The sequence below is a fragment of the Myotis daubentonii genome, chromosome X, assembly GCF_963259705.1.
Source record: "Myotis daubentonii chromosome X, mMyoDau2.1, whole genome shotgun sequence".
Classification (NCBI taxonomy): domain Eukaryota; kingdom Metazoa; phylum Chordata; class Mammalia; order Chiroptera; family Vespertilionidae; genus Myotis; species Myotis daubentonii.
This window is the reverse complement of record NC_081861.1, coordinates 106,764,531-106,785,794: the sequence shown is the minus strand read 5'-3', so window position 1 is coordinate 106,785,794 and position 21,264 is coordinate 106,764,531. Positions and strand designations below refer to the sequence as shown.

At 37.0% G+C, this 21,264-nt stretch overlaps 1 protein-coding gene across 2 annotated transcripts in view; it reads left to right on the top strand.

The window, feature by feature from the left end:
* The window catches only part of HDX (highly divergent homeobox), a 157,051-nt gene that overhangs the window by 83,576 nt on the left and 52,211 nt on the right, over positions 1-21,264 (top strand). For both annotated transcript variants that reach the window (XM_059679101.1, XM_059679102.1), the window contains 2 exons: positions 1,850-1,903; positions 7,927-8,073. In XM_059679101.1, coding sequence (XP_059535084.1) covers positions 1,850-1,903; positions 7,927-8,073 — 201 coding nt within the window. The remainder of the gene's footprint in view (positions 1-1,849; positions 1,904-7,926; positions 8,074-21,264) is intronic.

Below are 21,264 nucleotides of genomic sequence, written 5' to 3'. Positions count from 1 at the left end.
TTTGCAGTTTTCTAAACTAGAATATTAAAAATGTATTTGGAATTTAAATATTACTTAAACAAGAAGTATATTTCCTTGCTAATTTGAAATACTGTATTTTATAGTTTCTGGTGAAGGAGAAACTTTGACATCACTATCGCACCAAACAAAATTTCCCAAGGTGATGGGAAATATTTATACAGTACTTTTGAATCAAAAAAGCTTACAAGTTCAATTACTATGCCTGGGTGTTCTGAGTTTTACCAGAAACATACAGAACTAAAGAACAGATTCAATGCCAACAATAGAGGGCTATAAAACAAAAAAGTGAAAGTTATCTCTTCACAAATCTCATGGAATTTATAGCATTGGTATATTAATTGCTTATAGAAGTTTTCAATTTTATTCATTGCATACAATTGGCATAAACAAGAAACCACTTTTTATATTATTAAAATGTATAGTGTCCATCTTTAAAGAAATTACATTATCCATTTTTATTATATGTATTATTTTATATGTGAGTTTTCAGTAGTTACTGGGTCTCTTGTAATTCATTCGGTTTAACATGTTTTCTCTAACAACTTTATATAGTCAGTTTAAACATTATCCTAATAGATGGGAGTATGTGAAGAGATGGTCCAAAATGGTTGGATATCTCTATTATTTCAAGAATATATTATCTTATTATTTTAGCAGCATTACCTCATTCATTGAGGTTAGCAATCAATTTATTTTATAAACATTACATCACATACTAATTATTGGTGGAAGACAAGAAACTACATATTTTGAAGAATATTTCCATAGAAATTTTGTCATCACTCTCAGTTCACTATTTTAAAAATAAATTATTTAAACTTCATGACTTTCAGGGATTCTAGTTAATTGACATTTTACTATAGTGGTATTTTAACTTGAGCAACTATATTTTTAAATTTTTCTTAAAAGTATTACTTGGAATTTATATCAGTTTAGCCTATCCTTAGCATATTGGTGTATTTTGAACTCAGAGTAAAATGGCAAGTATAGTGGGCAAGTATGGTAATAATTTAAATAATTGATGATATTACTTTACTATTACATTGACTGATCATCACTTCTTATTAGTAGGAATAATAGTAATTCATAAGCTATGACTGAATATAATTCATCAAACACAACAAATGCTTGATTGAATTCCATTTTCCCACAACTTAGCAAAATTTATTTGCCTTATCAGTTTCTCAGGAGGTATATGTTTGAGAAGGAAGAAGAGGGCAAGTGAGAATTTGAAGTACTCCAAATCTTTGTGTGTCCCAGGAAAAAAGTATGGCAAAGTACAGCCTGACCATTGTCTGTCATGGAATTACCTTGGTTTCTATAACAATTCCCCAAATCCAACTGGAATGGCATCTACTTGTGTGGCAATGCTGACATAATAAGCTGCTGCTAGCTATTTATTTGCCTTATAGTTTCTGCTTAAAAATAAACTTAAATTTATGTAGGATGAATAAATCTTGAAACCTAGTATACAACATGATGACTACAGTTAATAATTTAATTATTGTAACTAATCCCACAGAACACTGCAATTTTATTATAAAAATGTTATTCTCCATAGATTTCTAAACCGTACTTCCAGGCCTCAAAAATGTCCCATAATGTTTCTTGAATTTTCAGGGGTACTTTGGACTACTTCTAAAATTTCCCCACCAAAGAAGGCCCTTTCAATCTGTTGCATTCAGTAAGGAAACAGGATTGTCTAGTTGGAGAATATGCTCTGAATAAAAATCTATCTTGAAGTCTTATATGAATTTTTTTGTGTTGATTAGCTTTCTAAGTTGGAGTAATGCATACCTTACTGAGATTCCATTTGTTGTTTCCACAGATTTCAGGAAACCTAACTGTGCCTTGGATTACAGGGTGTTCTAGAAAAAGAGCAGTAAGTAATCTTTCATTTAAAGGAATAAATGTGTTTTCCCCTGTGTTGTTAGTGGGAATGTCATTGGGAAAATTATAATAATATTTGTAAAGTTGGAAAAACTGAACCTCAATAAGACTGTGTTATCTCAAAGGATATATTTTGTGATTATATTATTTATATATACTACAAAAGTAACAAATAAAATGCAGTAGTCAGCACACTGGATAATCTTTGAGGAGGTTTTTGCAGTTTTAAAAAGCATTCAGAGATATTTAATAAAACATCATACTTTTCTACATCTATTGAACCCAGTTAATATGATCATATAATTGAATTATGATTAATATGAACATCTCAATTAACATTAAATAATCTATATTAGTAGTAGTAGTGCACTTTGGTATTTACCAGTGATGAATAACACTTTAACAATCTTGCTTTTATGCTATAACTTTTGTGATGATTATAATATGAATATAAGAGAACTACATTGAAATTGTGTTTTCTCAACAAATCCTGCTCAGTTGGTCTGTAGAGGACCATAAATCTGCATTTAACAAGTACATTAGAAAATTTTGGTATAACTGTCCCATACATGGGAAATTATTAAAAGATTTTAATATACAAGAAACATAAATAGACTTTTAGAAATCAAATTGAAAAATCAAGAGGACCTGAAGAGACACTTCTCCAAAGAGGACATTCAGAAGGCCAATAAACATACTGAAAGATCTCAACAACACTAATTATCAGATAAATGCAAATTAAAATCACAATGTCACCTCATACCAGTTAGAATGGTTGTCTTCAATCAATCAACAAGCAATTAAGTGTTGATCTAGATGTGGAGAAAAGGGAATCCTTGTGCACTGTTGGTGGGAATACAGATTGATTTAGTCACTATGGAAAACAATATGTTGTTACCTGAAAAAAATCAAAATGGAACTGCCTTATGACCTAGCAATTCCGTTTCTGGATATTTATCCAAAGAAACCCAAAACACCAATTCAAAAGAATATATGCACACCTATATTCATTGCAGCGTTATTTACAATAATCAAGATATGGAAGTAACTAAGTGAATAGATAAGAAAGTATTGGTACAAATATACATGGGATATTACTTGGCTATTTAATCGAATGAAATAGTACCACTTGTGACAGCTTGGATGGACCTAGAGTAGTGGTCGGCAAACTGCGGCTCGCTAGCCACATGCGGCTCTTTGGCCCCTTGAGTGTGGCTCTTCCTAAGCCTTAGGAGTACCCTAATTAAGTTAATAACAATGTACCTACCTATATGGTTTAAGTTTAAAAAATTTGGCTCTCAAAAAAAATTTCAATCGTTGTACTATTGATATTTGGCTCTGTTGACTAATGAGTTTCCTGACCACTGACCTAGAGAATATTATGCTATGGGAAATAAGTCAGTCAGAGAAAGATAAGTGCCATATGATTTCATTTACATGTGGAATCTAAAAGAACAAAATAGAAACAGACTCATAAATAAAGAAAACAGACTGATGTTATCTGAATGGAGGGTGTTTGGAGAACTTGATGAAAGTGGTGAAGAGTTTAAGAAATACAAAATAGTCCCAGGGATGTAAATATAGCATAGGGAATATAATTAATATTGTAGGAACTATGTATGGTGTCAGTAAGTACTATACTTATTGGAGGTGATCACTTCTTAAGGTATTTAAATGTCTAATCACTATACTGTCCACCTGAAACTAATGTAATATTGTATGTCAATTGTAATTAAAAAAATGGATTTTAAACGGATTTTAATAGTTCTCATTTTGAAGGGATTGTTTCTGAGTACATATATATATATATAGTTCAGTTCTGCATTTAACTGAAAATACATAATTAAAACACGAAATTTTGCTCTCCAATATCACTTTTGTCACCTAATTTTATTTTAAAAAGAGGAGCAAAGAACTCGTTTCCTGGAAATGTCCTTGAGGCTGGTAAAGAGGCCAAAAGGTTTCTGTTGTGTTGCAGTAGTGAAGTTTACACAATTACCTGGTCACTTGAATCAACCCTAGGGTTTCACCTTGATTTTCAATGTTACTGGAACATTACTCTTCACAAAATCAACAATATATCTAATATGTCTCCCTCACTTGAGCCAAGAGTTAGGCTGTGGTATGTCTTGTAAAATGAAAGTGGCTTTAAAGTCTAATAGGAAGAAAGAACTGATTTAATCTTCAGACTTCCTCAGGGAAGAACTTAACATTTCTTCTTATTCTAAATGGGTATTCAGTTATAATGCTACTTGATTTTTATTACTTTATTTTGTTATTTAAAGCTTTTAGGAGCTTTAAAAATAACCATTCTTCCTCCATAAGTTTCTACTTCATAGGCATTGTCATAAGTCACCTTCAGCATTGCTAAGTATGACACCCCAGCATGTTTCTAACAAATCGAATCAGGCTTTATTTAGTTCAGTTTAAGAGATGAATCAGCTTTGGATGTCCTCTAAATGAATTACAAATTAATTGGCTGAGTGTGTTTCAGTTTTCTGTTCATTATTTCTTCCTTTCTGACAGTAATTTAGGCTAGCTTGCACAGAAGAATTTGGTGCAATAGCAATGAAACAATATAGGAATATTTATGCTTACTGTTATGATGGACTATTTGAATCTACTTACAACCTTATTACCATTTATTTTGCTCTCAGTTTTATATTGAGAAGTTTATCTCCACAAGTATTGAACAATCAATAGAGGATGGGTACCTAATGAGATTTTTATGTTGTAAATAACTTGCGGGTTATTCCATTTGATTAAAAATTTGGATGGCATGTTTTGATTTATTTATTGGGAACATGTCATTTGTACTAGTACTCGAAATAAATGTTACTTATTAGAGTTTTTCAAGAAGTGGAAGAACAGATTTAACAATGAGGAAATTAACATAAAATGTACTATATTTCTTATGAAGAGACACATTAATTATGTACTCTAACTTCACTATTATAGTAGAAAACTAGGAATTCACATATTGGTTTTCCTCCTGATAGCTAAAATTCCTTTTCAAAAGGATGTAGCTTCAAAACAAATTTGCTCCTATTGTGAAGTATTACATGAGTTTTATCTGTAATAACTTTTTATTTACGTTTTATATATTATATACATTATTTTCCATTGTTACCCAAATCCAATTTAAGAGAGTGTTTTACTTTAAATTTCTGCTGCGAAGGAAATGTTGAAAGCAGTGTATGTATAGGAAGGATTTGAAGTCTAGCTTCCCTGTGTGACCAGACCATATTTTCTTATGCAAAGGCAGTCTTATACCTCAAGCCATGATTTGTAACATTTGCTGTCAGCTCACTCACTCTCACAGGCGTTCTCTTGCTCTCTAGCTCTCTCACACTCATTCTTATTACAAACACACATATACATATATAGGGCTTTACAGGATATATTTTAATTAAAATTCATTTTTAGTTTTTTTTCACCACCTCTTGAGATAATTGGAGACATCATAGGGATAAAGCTACTAGAATAAAATCAGAATATTCCTATCTCTATCTCTGCCATAGACTCGCTGTGCCCTGTTTAATGTGTCCTTTGGCCCTTCTTTTTCTGACTCCTTATCAGCAAATTGGAGATCAATATTCTATCTTGCTTCTAATTTACTTCCTAAGGATGCCTCCAGTATTTATTGAATTAAAACAATATATAAAGTCCATAGTTTATTGGTTTAAAAACCCTAAGAACAAAAAGGATAGGCTAATTATGGAACTCCCTAAAGTCATAACTATGATTGCTTTCTTAGGGCTACATTATCTTCATACATTTTTATATGCCTTTTTAATTAATTATAAAATTTTTAGGAGAGCTATGTGTATGGAAATTTAGATTAAATTATCAAAAGGCAGCACAGTGATGTAATCCTGACCCTGGGGATTTTCCCCCCACCCTTTTTTAAAATCCTCGCTTCAAGATATAGTTTTATTGATTTGAGAGAGAAAGGAAGGGAGATGGAGAGAGGAAAATCCAGGTGAGAGAGATACATTGAACGTGCACCAACTGGGGATCAAACCTGCAACCTAGTTATGTACCTTGACTGGGAATCAAACCACAACCCTTTGGTGCATAGGCCGACGCTCCAACCAACTGAGGATTCTAGCCAGTGCCTGACCCTATTATTTCTAAACTAGAGGCCCGGTGCACAAAAATTTGTGCACTCGGGGGAAGGGGGACCCTCAGCCCGGCCTGTGTCCTCTTGCAGTCTGGGACCCTTCAGGAGATAATGACCTGCTGGCTTAGGCCTGCTCCTGGGTGGCAGAGGGCAGGCCCAATCCTTAGGTGCAGAGCCTGGTTGGGCTCAGAGCAGGGCTGTCATGCACAGAGTAGGGCGGATCCGGAGGTTGCGATGGCACCCTCAGTCACACTCAGGGTAGGGCCAAGGCAGGGCTGATGGGGAGGTTGTGGCGCCACCCCCTGTCATGCACAGAGCAGGGCCAATCAGGGGGTTGGGGCTCTGTACCCTGTCATGCACAGAGCAGGGTCGATCAGAGGGTTGGGGAGCTCCCCCCTGTCAGGCACAGAGCAGGGCCGATCAGGGGGTTGGGGCTCCGTACCCTGTCACGTACAGAGCAGGGTCAATCAGGGGGTTGGGGTGTCGCCACTGCCACACTCAGGGCAGGGCCAATGGGGAGGTTATGGCTCTACCCCATCACACACAGAGCAGGGCCATGGGGGAGAGGTTGGGGCGCCGCACCCTGTCACACACAGAGTCGCAGGACGATCAGGGAGTTGAGGAGCTCCCCCCTATCAGGCACAGAGCAGGGCTGATCAGGGGGTTGGGGCGCCTTCCCTGTCACGAAAAGAGCAGGGTGGATAGGGAGGTTGTGGCCCCACCCTCTGTCACACACAGAGCCGCAGGGCGATCAGGGGGTTTGGGCGCTGCCTCCTGTCACACTGATCCTGGTGCCGGGAGACCTCTTGGCTGCACTGATCCCGGTGCTGGGAGGCATATTACCCTTTTACTATATAGGATAGAGGCCTGGTGCATGGATGGGGCCGGCTGCTTTGCCCCGAAGGGTGTCCTGGATCAGGGTGGGGTCCCCTTTCTTGCCTGGATGAGGGGATGATGGCTGTTTGCAGCTGGTCACACACCCTTCAGGGTGGGGGTCCCCACTGGGGTGCCTGGCCAGTCTGGGTGAGGGGCTGAGGGCTGTTTGCAGGCTGGTGGGTGACTGAAGCTCCCAACTGCTCCTTTTTTTTCTTTTTCTTTTTTTATTCTGGGCCAGCTTTAGCTCTGGCTCCAGCTCTGAGGCCTCTGCTGCTGAAAGCAGGTATCTGGTTTGTTTGGGTTCTATAATCGAAACACTGTATCAACTCTAGCTCTGAGATCCCGGCTGGCTGAAAGCAGGTTTCTGGGGTTTTGTTTAGCTTCTATATTTGTAACACTGTTTTAAACTGCAAGCTCAGAGGCCGGCAAGGCAGGCGGGGAACGTTGGATTCCTCCGTCACTGAAGCAAGCAAGCCTCATGTTAGCTTCAAGCTGCCTGGCTGCCGGCCGCCATCTTGGCTGGCAGTTAATTTTCATATCGCCCTGATTAGCCAATGGGAAGGGTAGCGGATGTACGGCTAATTACCATGTTTCTCTTTTATTAGATAGGATATATGTAGTGTGAATGTAAATGTATATATCATAGAAGAAAGTTTGAAAGAATATCCATTACAATGTTAACAAATGTTTTTTCCAGGATTGTGTGTAATTGAAATTCTCTTCTTTTTAAAATGTATCTGTTTTTTTCACAATGACATGAATTATTTGTGTGATTATCACCCTTTACAACAAACATCACTTAATTGTTACCAGCTAAAATTTTTATTCTAGTACTCTTTCATTTTATAAATATCATGAAAATGTCCATTTCAAAATGGGGGAACACAGAGTAAGAATTGCATAATTAATTTAACAAATGTATATATTGAAATTAACCTAGCACATCTCGCCATGATGATCCTATTTATAATAGTCTTTGCTTTGATTATTCTATTTTTTTTAAATTTTTTCTACAGCTACAAGACCGCACTCAGTTCAGTGATAGAGACTTAGCCACTCTTAAGAAATACTGGGACAATGGCATGACCAGCCTTGGATCTATCTGTAGAGAGAAAATTGAAGCAGTTGCAACTGAATTAAATGTTGACTGTGAAATTGTTCGGGTAAGACATTTTCAGTAATTTTCATGGTGTTGTTGATGAGCATCTTAAATGAAAGCTTTAATAAATATGTGAGGTTATGTAAATAATAGCATCAATAAATTTTAAAAAATAACATATAATAGGAGGAAATATGTTCAAATCATGTCTGAGAAGAAATGTATATCCACACTGTATAAAGAACTTTTGCATCTCAATAATAAAAGGCAAATGATGCAATTTTAAAATAAGCAAAGAATTTGAATAAACATTTATCCAAAGAAAATTTACAAATGGTCAATAAACACACAAAAAGATGTTCAACATTACTTGTAATTATGAAAATTAAAACCACAATCAGATACCACTTAGTATCTACTATGATAGCTGGAATAAAAAAGACAGATAACCACTGTTGCATAGGAGGTAGAGATATTGGAACCATTATACATTTCTGGTGAAAATGTAAAATGTTTTAGTCACTTTTTAAAACCATTCTCTAAAATTTTAACAAATTAATTATATAACCGAGAAATTACACTCTTTTGCATATAACCCAAAGAAATGAATCACATGTCAACTTAAAAACTTACATATGGATTTTCTTAACAGTGTTATTCATAATAACAAAGAGTAGAAAAAAATGTTCATCAAGTTAATGGGTTAACAAAATGTGACATATGCCTATAATGGACTATTATAGAGCTGTATGAAGGAATTAAATACTGAAATATGCTACAAAATAGATAAATCTTGAAACATTATGCTAAGTGAAAGAAGCTAGTCATAAAGGACCACATATTATCCTATATAGTAAAGAGCTAATATGCAAATGGTTGTCACACCATCACACCTTAACAGCTCAGACACTCAACACTGAGGCGAGAGGAATGGGGACCAGCCAGGCACAAATGAGCTCATGATAGAGGAATGGGGACCAACCAGGCTGCGGCCCGGGAGAGGGTCAAGCCACCTGCTCTGTGGCCCTGGGTGCCAGTGGCTACATCTGTGCCTGTGGCCTGGGAGAGAGACAAGCCACCCATCCCATGGCCCCAGGCACCAGCTGCTGCACCTGTGCCTGTGGCCTGGGAGAGGAACAATCCACACGCTCCACGGTCCTCATGGTCCTGGGCGCCAGCGACTGCATCTGCACCTGCGGCTTGGGAGGACAAGCCACCCACCCATAGTCCTGGGAGCCAGCTGCTGCGCTTGCACCTGTGGCCCGGGAGAGGGACAATGTACACACCCCACGGTCCTTGTGGTCCCTGGTGCCAGCAGCTGCATCTGTACCTGTGGCCCAAGAGAGGGACAAGCCGCCTGCCCCACAGTCCTGGGCACCAGCTTCTGTGGCCCAGGTTAAGCCGCCTACCCATGGTCACCTGCGGCTGCGGCTGGCCCAGGTGAAGCCAGCCTGGGTAGTGGGTGCCTGCGGCCAGCCAGAGGGAGGGAAGCATGGTCCTGGGTGCCTGTGACTGGCCGGAGGAGGGAATCCTGGATTCTGGGTTTGTGGCGAGGCAGAGGTGGTTAGGGGCAATCAGGCCAGCAAGGGAGCAGTAAGCGGCAATCAGGCAGGAAGGCAGGCAGGCAAGTGGTTAGGAGCCATTGGTCCCAGGTTGTGAGAGGCAATCGGATGTCCCCTAAGGGGTCCTGGATTGGAGAAGGTACAGGCCGGGCTGTGGGACCCCCCTACCACCATGCATGTATTTCATGCACCAGGCCTCTAGTATAATTATATTTATATGAAATGTCCAGAATTGGCACATCTACAGAGACAACTTAGTGGTTGCTTGCAGCTGGGTGTATGAAAGAATGGGGAGTGACTACTAAAGGGCAAAGGTTTTCCTTTTTTCATGATAAAAATATTTTGGAATTAAACAGTGGTGATTGTTGCACAACTCTTTGAATATATTAAAAACATTTTATTGTATACATTAAATGAGTCAATCATATGGTATTTTAAATATATCTCATGTACATTGTGTAAAAATTGCATGAGGTGATCTGAAATATACACTGAATGGCCAGATTATTATGACCAGATAGATTATTATGACCACCCCATCAGTACTTCGTTGGGCCACCTTTTGCCTTCAATACTGCGGCAATTATTCCTGGCATTGACTCCACGAGATGATGAAAATTGATGATGCGAAAAATCTGATGCCATGCCTGATGAATAGCACTGTCCAGTTCTGTGAGATTTGATGGTTGTGGAACCAGCTGCCTGATGGCTCTTTTAACTTTGTCCCACCGATGCTCAATTGCTTTGCATGACTTTGTATATTTCATCCCATTCCCTTCTGGCCTGATGTGTTTCTGTTTAAAAATCAGTTGATAGTCTAATGGGAGATCCTTTGTAGGTAACTTTTTGTCTTTCTCTGGCAGGCTTTAAGATTCTTACTTTTTCATTGGTTTTTGCCAATTTAATGATAATGTGTCTTGGTGTCAGTCTTTTGGCATTCATCTTGTTTAGTACTCTATCAGCTTCTTGAATTTGTGTGAGTTTTTTCTTCCCAATGTCAGGGAAGTTTTCTGTCAATATAGCTTCAAACTGGTTTTATGGTCCTTTCTCAGTTTCCTCTCCTTCTGGTAGCCCTATTATGCAGATATTGTTTCATTCCGTGTTGTCCCAAAGTTCCCTTAGACTCTCCTCCTGTTGTTTTTTTGTTTGTTTGTTTGTTTGTTTTTAATTTTTTTTTTCTAGTCACTGCTCTGTTTGGGTATTTTTTCCTACCTTGTCTTCTAGCTCTCTGATGCGGTCCTCCACTTCTTCTGGTCTACTGTTGATGCTTTCTATTGAATTCTTTATTACACCAATGTCATTTTTCATTTCTTCTTGGTTCTTCTTCATTTTCTCTTGGTTCTTACACATATTGTTAAATTTGTCTTACAACCTTTTCAGTGTCCTTATGACCATTGTTCTGAATTCTTTCTCTGACATATTGCTTAACTCAATTTCATTTACTTCCTTTTCTGGCCATTCCTCCTTTTTTTTGATGCAGGCTGTTACTTTGTTTCCCCATGATTGCTCCTTTCAGGGTGTCTGGTTATGTAGCTCTCTCTCTCCTACATGTTGACTTTCTCTAGGCGATATCTGACCTTTCCATCCATGGATTGTCTCACCAGCTGTGTTTAATTCGCCAATTCCGGGTGAGTGTTTTTCAATTCAGCTGTTCCTTTTAGCTGCTCTGTGAGAAGGCCCTGGCAGGGCCTGTTCGCATATTCAGCACTGCTTTGTCTCCCACTGGACAGACTTTTTAGATGCCCGTAGTCAGGGAGACTGGAGTCTTGGTGATCGTGGGTTTGCAGCTGAGGCATCTGGTCCCTGGGCATTGTGGTTGTAGGTCCCCGGGAGGTATCTGAGGTCTCCCCTGTTGAAGGTAAGGCTGGGCTTCCGATCACAGCTGGTCTCCCCTTCAAGATGGCACAGTCACTACAGCAGAGTCAGCTGCTCCGAGAGAGTTTTCAGTAGTAGTAGATGCTGCCTGGCTAGGGGATTCTGGTCCGCCATCCCCCTACAGTCCTATGGAATATGGCTGTCCTGCTCTCACAAATACAGACACTTCCTGCACATCCACGCACTCTGCTTTTGTTCTCTCACACATTATCTTGAACCTACCATCCTGTCAGCAGTCATCTTGGATCCACGTTTTCTATTTTTAAGGTGCTCAAACTCTAGCTAGAGGGATAACATGAGAATACAAATGACTGAAGAGAAAATGGAATAGAACTTTGGTATGAGGAGTTAAAGTAAAAGCCAAACACAAAGACAAAAAAGTGAAGAACACGTGTTTTTGTTGTAATTGTCACTTATTTTTATTTTTTAATTCAAAGTTATGCATGCACATAATTTAAGGAGTCAAATTCTATAGAACTTGCTACAACAAAACAAAAAACACAACATTTCCCACTCCTTCCCTCCTACCATTTTCCAATAGCCAGAGTCAACCACTTCTCGCTCTTTTAGGTGATTTTTTTGGGTATATACCTCCATCTATAAATAATGTGCTGTATTAATTAGTAGTAGTCTTGTTTGTGAGTAACAAAAGGACTAAGAATAACAGTTGCTTATACAAGATATTTCAATTCCATGTACAAATTCAGGGATATTCAATTTAGAACTGACATAGCAGTTCTGCCCTGTGAAATCCTCAAAGACTTTGGTACCTTTTATCTTCCAATATGCCATCTCTATAATATATTCCTTGTCCCCAAGGTCCAAAATTATGGCATGTATGGTCCAGGCAGCATGACAAAATTGGAGAGAAAGAAGGGGCAACAAATGTACCAGAAAGGGGATTCCCAGAAATTGTCACAAGACGCATTCACTTACCTACCTTTGGCTAATGACTTGGTCATACTAATTGCAAGGGAAGCTACAAATGCAGTTATATTGAGGGAAGCCAATATAAGTTCTTTTATTCTGGAAGAGAGAGAAGGCAGATATTGGAGAAAAACCAACAGTCTCTCTCATATCTGTTTTTATCACTACTTTTTTTTTTTTAGTGCTAAGCATTATTGATTGATTTCCTACTATGAAATGTGAGGTTTTTAAAAATATGTTTCAAAATATCTTATTAATTACCAAGGGTTTCACCTAAAAGTATACTTCTTATCTTCCCAGTATAATTATTTTATAATTTTGATTAGTTTGATATTCAATGTTTATGTAAATGTTTTTCATATTTGAATTATGTAGCATAATGTTATTTGTCCTTTTCTGCATAACATTGTATTGTTTCCTCGGAGCTCATAATTTACTTAGTTTTTCTAAGTTTGCTTGCTTGATTTTCTATGTATTTACTATTAATTTATCCTCAAACCCTTCCACAGTTGTATATATATCCTCTCAATACATTTATACACATGTGGCAGTGTAGCAATTTTATCATCTTGAAGAATCTTCTCCTGGAATAGTATAGTCTCCTCCAATCTAGATTGGTTACTCTGCACCTGGAGCATAACAGTTACCTTGAAATTTCCATTTTTAATATTTTAGTCGAATTGCTTTACTTTCAGTAAAATGTCCCCATTTTTTTCCTTTATATTGACTTTATTGGGGCAACACTATTTAATATAATTCTACAGATTTCAGGTGTACAGTTCTACAGCACACCATCTGTACACTGTTTTATGTGTTCCCCATCCCCAATAATGTCTCCATAACCAGTTATCACCCCTCAATACCTTCCCCACTCCCACCCTACTACCCCTCTTGCCAATCACCACACTGTTGTTTGTGTCCATGAGTTTTATTTTGTTTTTATTTTATGTTTTTATGCTCAATACCTCCACATCCCGGCTTAGTTCATTTTGCTTATTAGATTACATACATCTTCTTTGAATAATTCTCAAGGTATGCTGTGCTGTTGCAAAAGGTATACTCAGGTATTCTTTTAATTCTGAAGTATATTTCCTGGTTTCTTTTTATTTTATTTTTTGTTACTCTTAAATCTTTATTGTTGAAACTATTACATATGTCACCTTTTTGTCCCATTTACCTCACCGAGCCGGCCTCCACCTCCCAGTCCAGGTCTTCATCCCCCTATTGTCTGTGTCCATAGGTTATGCTTATATGCATGCAAGTTCATTGGTTGATCTCTATCCCCCACCAACCCGCCCCTGCCTTCCCTCTGAGGTTTGAAAGTTTGTTCAAAGCTTCTACGTCTTTGGATCTATTTCTCTTCATAAGTTTACCAGTATGTTGTTCATTACATTCCACAAATGAGCAAGAGCATGTGATACTTATCTTTCTCTGACTGGCTTATTTTGCTTAGCATAATACTCTCCAGGTCCATTCATGCTGTTGCAAATGGTAAGAGTTCTTTCCTTTTTACAGCTGTGTAGTATTCCATTGTGTAGTTGTACCACAGTTTTTTAATCCACTCATCGGCTGATGGGACTCAGGCTGTTTCCAAATCTTAGCTAATGTAAATTGCCCTGCTATGAAGATAGGGGTGCATATATTCTTCCTGATTGGTGTTTCTTGGGATATGGTTCTAGAAGTGGGATTACTGGGTCAAATGGGAGTTCTATTTTTAAATTTTTGAGGAAGCTACATACTGTTTTCCAGAGAGGCTGTACCCATCTGCATTCCCACCAGCAGTGTACAAGGGTTCCCTTTCCTCCACACCGTCACCAGCACTTGTCCTTTGTTGATTTGTTGATCATAACCATTCTGACAAGTGTGAGATGGTACCTTATTATCATTTTGATTTGCATTCCTCAGATGATTAATCACTTTGACCATTTTTTATATGCCTCTTGGTCTTCTGTATGTCTTCTTTTGAGAAGTGTATATTTAGTTCCTTTGCCCATTTTTTAATTGGATTGTTTATCTTCCTTTTGTTAAGTTGTATGAGTTTCCTATAAATTTTAGAGATTAAACCCTTATCAGATGTATCATTGGCAAATATATTCTCCCATGCAGTGGGCTCTCTTGTTATATTGCTGATGGTTACTTTTGCTGTGCAAAAGCTTTTTATTTTGATATAGTCCTGTTTGTTTATTTTCAACTTAGTTTCCATAGTCCTAGGAGATGTATTGGTAAACATATTGCTATGATAGATGTCTGATATTTAGCTGCCTATGGATCATTCTAAGTTTTTATGTTTTCCCATCTTACATTTATGTCTTTTATCCATTTTGAGTTTATTTTTGTATAAGGTGTAAGTTGGTGCTCTAGTTTCAATTTTAGGGGCATATATTTGTCCAATTTTCCCAACATGATTTATTGAAGAGAGTGTCTTGACCCCATTGTATGCTCTTGCCTCGTTTGTCAAATATTAATTGAACATAATGGCTTGGGTCAATTTTTGGGTTCTCTGTTCTGTTCCATTGGGCTATATGTCAGTTCCTGTGTCAGTACCAGGATGTTTTGTTTACAGTAGCTTTGTAGTATAACTTGATATCTGGTATTGTGATCCCTACAATTTTGTTCTTCTTTCTCCGGCATGGTGTGCCTACCTGGGTCTTTTTTTTAATTACATATAAATTTTTGGAGAGTTTGTTCTAGGTCTTTGAAATATGCATTTGGTATTTTAATGGCGATTACATTGAATCTATAGATTGCTTTGGTTAGTATGGACATTTTAGTGATGTTGATTCTACCAGTTCATGAACACAGAATTTTCTTCAACTTGTTTATATCTTCCTCTATATCTTTTTTCAATGTCCCATGGTTTTCCAAGTACAGGTCTTTTTCCTCCTTGGTTTTTTAATCCTAGATATCTTATGTTGTTGTAGTTGTTGCATTGGTAAATGGGATTGTAATGTAATTCTTTCTGTTAGTTCATTATTGGTGTATAAAAAATGTCATAGATTTCTGGGTGTTAATTTTGTATCCTGCTAGATTTCCAAATTCATTTGTTAAATCTTGTAGTTTTCTTATGGAATCTTTAGGGTTTTCTATGTACAATAACATGTCATCTGTGAATATGACAATTTTACTTCTTCTTTTCCAATTTGAATGCCTTTTATTTCTTCTTTTCTGATCGCTATGCCTAGCACTTGCAGTACTGTGTTGAACAGGAGTGGTGAAAGTGGGCATCGCTGTCTTGTTCCTATTCTTAGGGGAAATAGTTTTAGTTTTCACCCATCCAGTATGATGTTGGCTGTAATTTTGTCATATAAAGCTTTTATTGTGTTGAGGTATTATCCTTCTATTCCCACTTTGCTGTGATTTTTTTTTATCAAAAAAGGGTGTTGGATTTTGTTGAATGCTTTTTCTGCATCAATTGACATAATCATTTGCTTTTTGTCTTGCAGTCTGTTAATGTGCTGTATTACATTTGTTGATTTGCAGATATTGTACCAGCCTTGCATTCTGGGAATAAATACCACTTGGTCATGATCTTTCTAATGCATTGCTGTATGTGATTTACTAATATTTTGTTGAGGATTTTAGCATCTATGCTCATCAGCAATATTATCCTGTAATTGTCTGTCTTTGTAGTGTCTTTATCTGGTTTTGGGATTAGGATAATGCTGGCCTCATAGAAAGAAAGAGCTTGGAAGTGTCTCTTCCTCTTGAAATTTTTGTAATAGTTTAAGGAGGATAGGTGTTAGTTCTTCTTTGAATGTTTAGTGAAACTCCCCTGTGAAGCCATCAGTACCAGGGCTTTTGTTTGCTGAAAGTTTTTTGTTGTTGTTGTTGTTTGTGTTATATATATTGCTTCAATTTCATCAGTAGTTATTGGCTTGTTCAGATCATCTGGTTCTTCCTGATTGTTTTTGGGAGATTGTATTTTTCTAGGAATATGTCCATTTCATCCAGGTAGTCGTGTTTGTTGGAGTAGATTTGTTCATAGTATATTTTGAAGATCCTTTGTATTTCTGTGGGTCTTTTGTTTCTGATTTTGTCTATTTGGGTCTTCTCTCTTTGTTTCTTGGTGAGCCTGGCTAAAGATTCATCAATCTTGTTTATCCTTTCAAAGAACCAGCTCTTGGTGTTATTGATCTTTTGTATTGCTTTAGGTCTCTATGTCATTTCTTTCCACTCTGGTCATTTATTTAATCCCTTCTACTTACCCTGGGCTTTTCTTGTTGTTCTCTTTCTATTTCTTTAAGTTGTAGGGTTAGATAACACACATATATATTTTTAATACCTTTAACCGTTGTTCTCCCAGCCCTTAAAACCCCTCCTCTCTGACAGATGTCAATCTGTTCTATGCATCTATGTTTCTGTTTCTATTATTTGTTAAATTATTCTGTTCATGAGATTCCACATATTAATAAAATCATATGGTACTTCCTTTTCTTTCACTGGCTTACTTCACTTAGCATTATAATCTATATGTCCATTCAGGCTTTGGAAAAAGGTAAGTTTTCCTTCTTTTTTATGACCGAGTAGTATCTCATTGTGTAAATGTACCTGGGCTTTTTTATCCACTCATTTACTGATGGGCAATCAGCTGTTTCCAGATCTTAGCTATTGTTAATAACACTGCAATGAACATATAGATTCATATATTCTTTCAAATTAGTGTTCCAGGTTTCTTCAAATATATTCCCAAAAGTGCAAACTCTGAGTCATAAGGAAGTTCCATTTTGAATTTTTTTTCCAGAAAATTTCATACTCTTTTACACAGTGGCTGCACCAATCTGCATTCCCACCAACAGTGTGTGAGGGTTCCTTTTTCTCCACATTCACACCAGCATTTATTGTTTGCTGATGTATTGATGATAGCCATTTTGGCAGGCATGAAGTGATATCTCATTGTGGTTTTAATTTATATGTTCCTGATCATTAGTGACGTTGACCATTTTTTCATATATCTATTGGCCATCTATGTGTCCTCTTTGGAGAAGTATTTATTCATGTCTTTTGCCCCCATTTTTTTTAATTGGGTTGTTTATCTTTTCGGTGTTAAGTGATATAAGTTCTTTTTCTACTTTGGAAACTAACTCCCTATTATTGTGTTATTGGTGAATATGTTCTCCCATACAGTGAGCTCCCTTTTTATTTTGTTGATAGTTTCTTTTACTGTGCAAGAGTTTTTTTAGTTTGATGTAGTCCCATTTGTTTTTGTTTTCTTTTTTTTCCTTTGTTCAATGACATGTCAGTAAAAATATTGCTAGGAGTGATGTCAGATTTTACTACCAAGGTTTTCTTCTAAGGTTTTTATGGTTTCACAACTTACATTTAAGTATTTTACCCATTTTGAGTTTATTCTTGTGTATGGTGTAAATTGGTGGTCTAGTTTCATTTTTTGCATGTACCTTTCCAATTTTTCCAACACCATTTATTAAAGAGACTGTGATTACTCCATTGTGTATTCTTGCCTCCTTCCTCAAATAGTGATTGACCATAAAGGTATGGGTTGATTTCTGGCTTTCTGTTCTGTTCCATTAATCTATAGTCTGTTCTTATGCAATTTCCATGCTGTTTTGATTACAATGTCCTTGTAATATAGTTTGATTTCACATAGTGTGATACCTCCTACTTTGTTTTTCTTTCTCAAGATTGTTGAAGGGGTTTTTTGTAGTTCCACAGAAATGTTTGGAATATTTGTTCTAGTTCTATGAAATATGCCACTGGTATCTTGATAGGAATTGTGTTGAATCTATATTTTGTTTTGGGTAGTATGGAGATTTTTGTTTTTTAATGCTCACCCGAGGATATGTTGATTGGGGAGAGAGATGGGGGAGAGAGAGAGAGAGAGACAGAGAGAGAGAGAGAGAGAGAGAGAGAGAAGAGGGGAAGAGAAACATCTAATGGTTGCCTCCCATACATGCCCAGGGAGCAAAAGCCTGGGTATGTTCCCTGACTGGGAATTGAACCTATAATCTTTTAGTGTGTGGGACCACTCTCAAATTAACTGATCTACCCAGCCAGGGTAGATAGTATAGAGATTTTAATATTATTAATTCTTCCAATTTATAAACATGGTATGTACTTCCACTTATTTGTATCTTCCTCAATTTTTTCTATATTTTTTGAGTACAGATATTTTAGTCCTGCTATACAACAAAATTTTACATAACCATAATGTTAACACCGCATATTACTTCACGTTCACCATTCTATAATTGTACATTTCTCCTTAGAAGGGTGTAAGAGAAGTTGAAGATAAATAAAACATGGTTTCTGCTTTTTGTTCTCTTTTTTTCTTTTTAAACATTCATGACAAAAAGTAAGTAAGAAACGCTCCTAGGAAACTAGTATATTCTTCCTTCTGCTCACACCCTCATTTTCACAAGGATCAGTAACTAAGATTAATATAAAAAAAAGAAGCCTCTGCCTTTAGAATTTGATAAGTCTCAGTATTCAAAGATAGGAAATAGAAAAAGTACATTATAATTTAATGGAGTTGTAGTAAGAAATTGCAGTTTTTAATTTGTCTGATTTCTAGCCCTCTCAGGAAGGCCATGTAATGGGAACTTGAAATGGAACCATACTCTTTAAAGTAGCATTTGCCCTATGGGAGAGATTAGTAAGGACAGGAAAAATAATATCCATAAATTGTTTTTCTCTTTTACTGAGTAATTTTCACTTGGTGATTTTGACAAAAGAAAGCATGTGTTACAGGTTTCACATTTAGCTACCTACATCCAAGGTATTAAATTTCCTGCATTTGCAGTGGAAATACCCCCCAACAAATATTATATATATTTTTTTTTTTCTTTGAATAACTGAATAGTTCTTCTGTTTTGACCTGCAATCTTTTTGGAAAATCTTACAAAGTATAAAGTAAACTTTACTCATGTTTGTTGTTTTTTAATTTACATTAGAGGATATGTAAGGTGGCTTTGTAGTTATAGGATCTTATAGTATAGAAGAAATCCTACTTGATATATAAAGAAAGTTTATACCATAATCAAATTTAGAGCTGAAATTATAAAATATTTTTGAGTAGCTTTCTACACTAAAAGTAAATGCAGGTTTGAAGAATTCTTCTTGCATGAAAAAAGAATCCTTGCACTTTATAAATTGGCATGACAAAGCTATCATAGTTAGAAACTCTTGTCAGATGAGGTTTTTGAAAATTACATGAGAAACTTCAGAATAAAATTGGTTTGAGACTGCTGCTTCCAAAAAGATGAAGTACACATACTTTTCCGTATACTTCCCACTAAAGAAAACTAAAACCCTGGACATTATCTATTAAAAAAATAAGAAGACTGTTGAGATTAGAACTAAGAAATCACATAAATCTCACCTGTTAGGGAACACAGGACCCAAGGCATGACACAGTGTTGAATTCCTTGAGTTTTCTTTTCCCCACATACCTCATATTGGATATTAGAAAAGTTGGCAACCCAGGAACATAAATGTGTGCAAACAAATAAACCAAAAGATCCAAGGAAAGTCAGTAATCTCTTGCCACAGAACCAGGAAAAGGGCAGCTAGGCAACAAAGAAAATCTTTAGACAATAAGCTCTCTACTATTGCCAAACAGCACAGACACAAAACTTCAGCCACACCACACCCCTACCTGAAAAGGTCAAGTAGAGGGCCTATTCTTATTCCCTTACCAAGCTACCACTAGATGCTCCAAACACAAAAAGAGTGGTGTCAAAGAAAAAGTGCAGAGCGGTGCATTTAAAATCTCTCCTTCCCCAGCCATGTCAATAGATTACTTTCAACTCCATCCCCACCTAGAGATAATGAGGATCTCCCATTTCACTTTTTATTGAGATAATGTTAGAGGATGTCTATGGAAATATTGGTAGCCTAAATCCTTCCAACAGTACAAAGAATATCTTCCTTTGTCTGGTGTCAATGTAAGCCAAGTATAGAATCTGGACTTCCACAACCTTGTGAAAGTCTGTCATAAAATAGCTACATGATGTTTAGATCGATATCTATAGAATTAAATTCTAGAGCAACCTCTAAAAATGTTATGCAAAGAGACACAGAAAAAAACTCTATAGATAAACCAAAATGTAATACTAGGATTTATTATGTACAATACCATGCCATCTGCGAATAATAAGAATTTTACTTCTTTTTTTCCAATTTGGACGCCTTTTATTTCTTCTTCTTGTCTGATCACCATGATTAACACTTCCAGTACTATGTCAAACAGGAGTGGTGAGAGTGAGCATCCCTGTGCTGTTCTGTTCTTAGAAAAAATGGTTTTAGTTTTTGCCCATTGAGTATGATGTTGTCTATAATTTTGTCATATATGGCTTTATGTTGAGGTATGATCCTTATATTCCCATCTTTTTTTTTTTAAAGGTTATTTTTTATTTATTTATTTTTTATTTTTGCTTCTTTTTTATTAGTAATTTTTATTACTTGAAGTATTATAAAGAGTATTACATATGTCTCCTCCCCCCCCACCCTTGACATTCCCCCGGCCTCCCCTACCTCCTAGTGTCTTGTGTCCATTGGTTATTCCTATATGCATGCATATAAGTCCTTCGGTTAATCTCTTAACCACCCCCCCAAACCCTCCCCAGGCTTCCCACTGCAGTTTGACAGTCTGTTCAATGTTGCTCTGCCTCTGCATCTACCCCTGTTCATCAGTCTATACTTTTTTTGTTTGTTTCAACCTCACCAGGGCTGTCCCAACCTCACTGGGGCCGTCCCGACCTCACTGGGGCCGTTTCAACCTCACCAGGGCTGTCCCAATCGCACCGGGGCTATCCCTACCACACTGGGGACATTTCTGCCTCACCAGGGCCGTCCTGACCTCACCGGGGCCGTTCCGTCCTCACCAGGACTATCCTGACCTCACCAGGGCTGTTTTGGCCTCACCGGGGCCATCC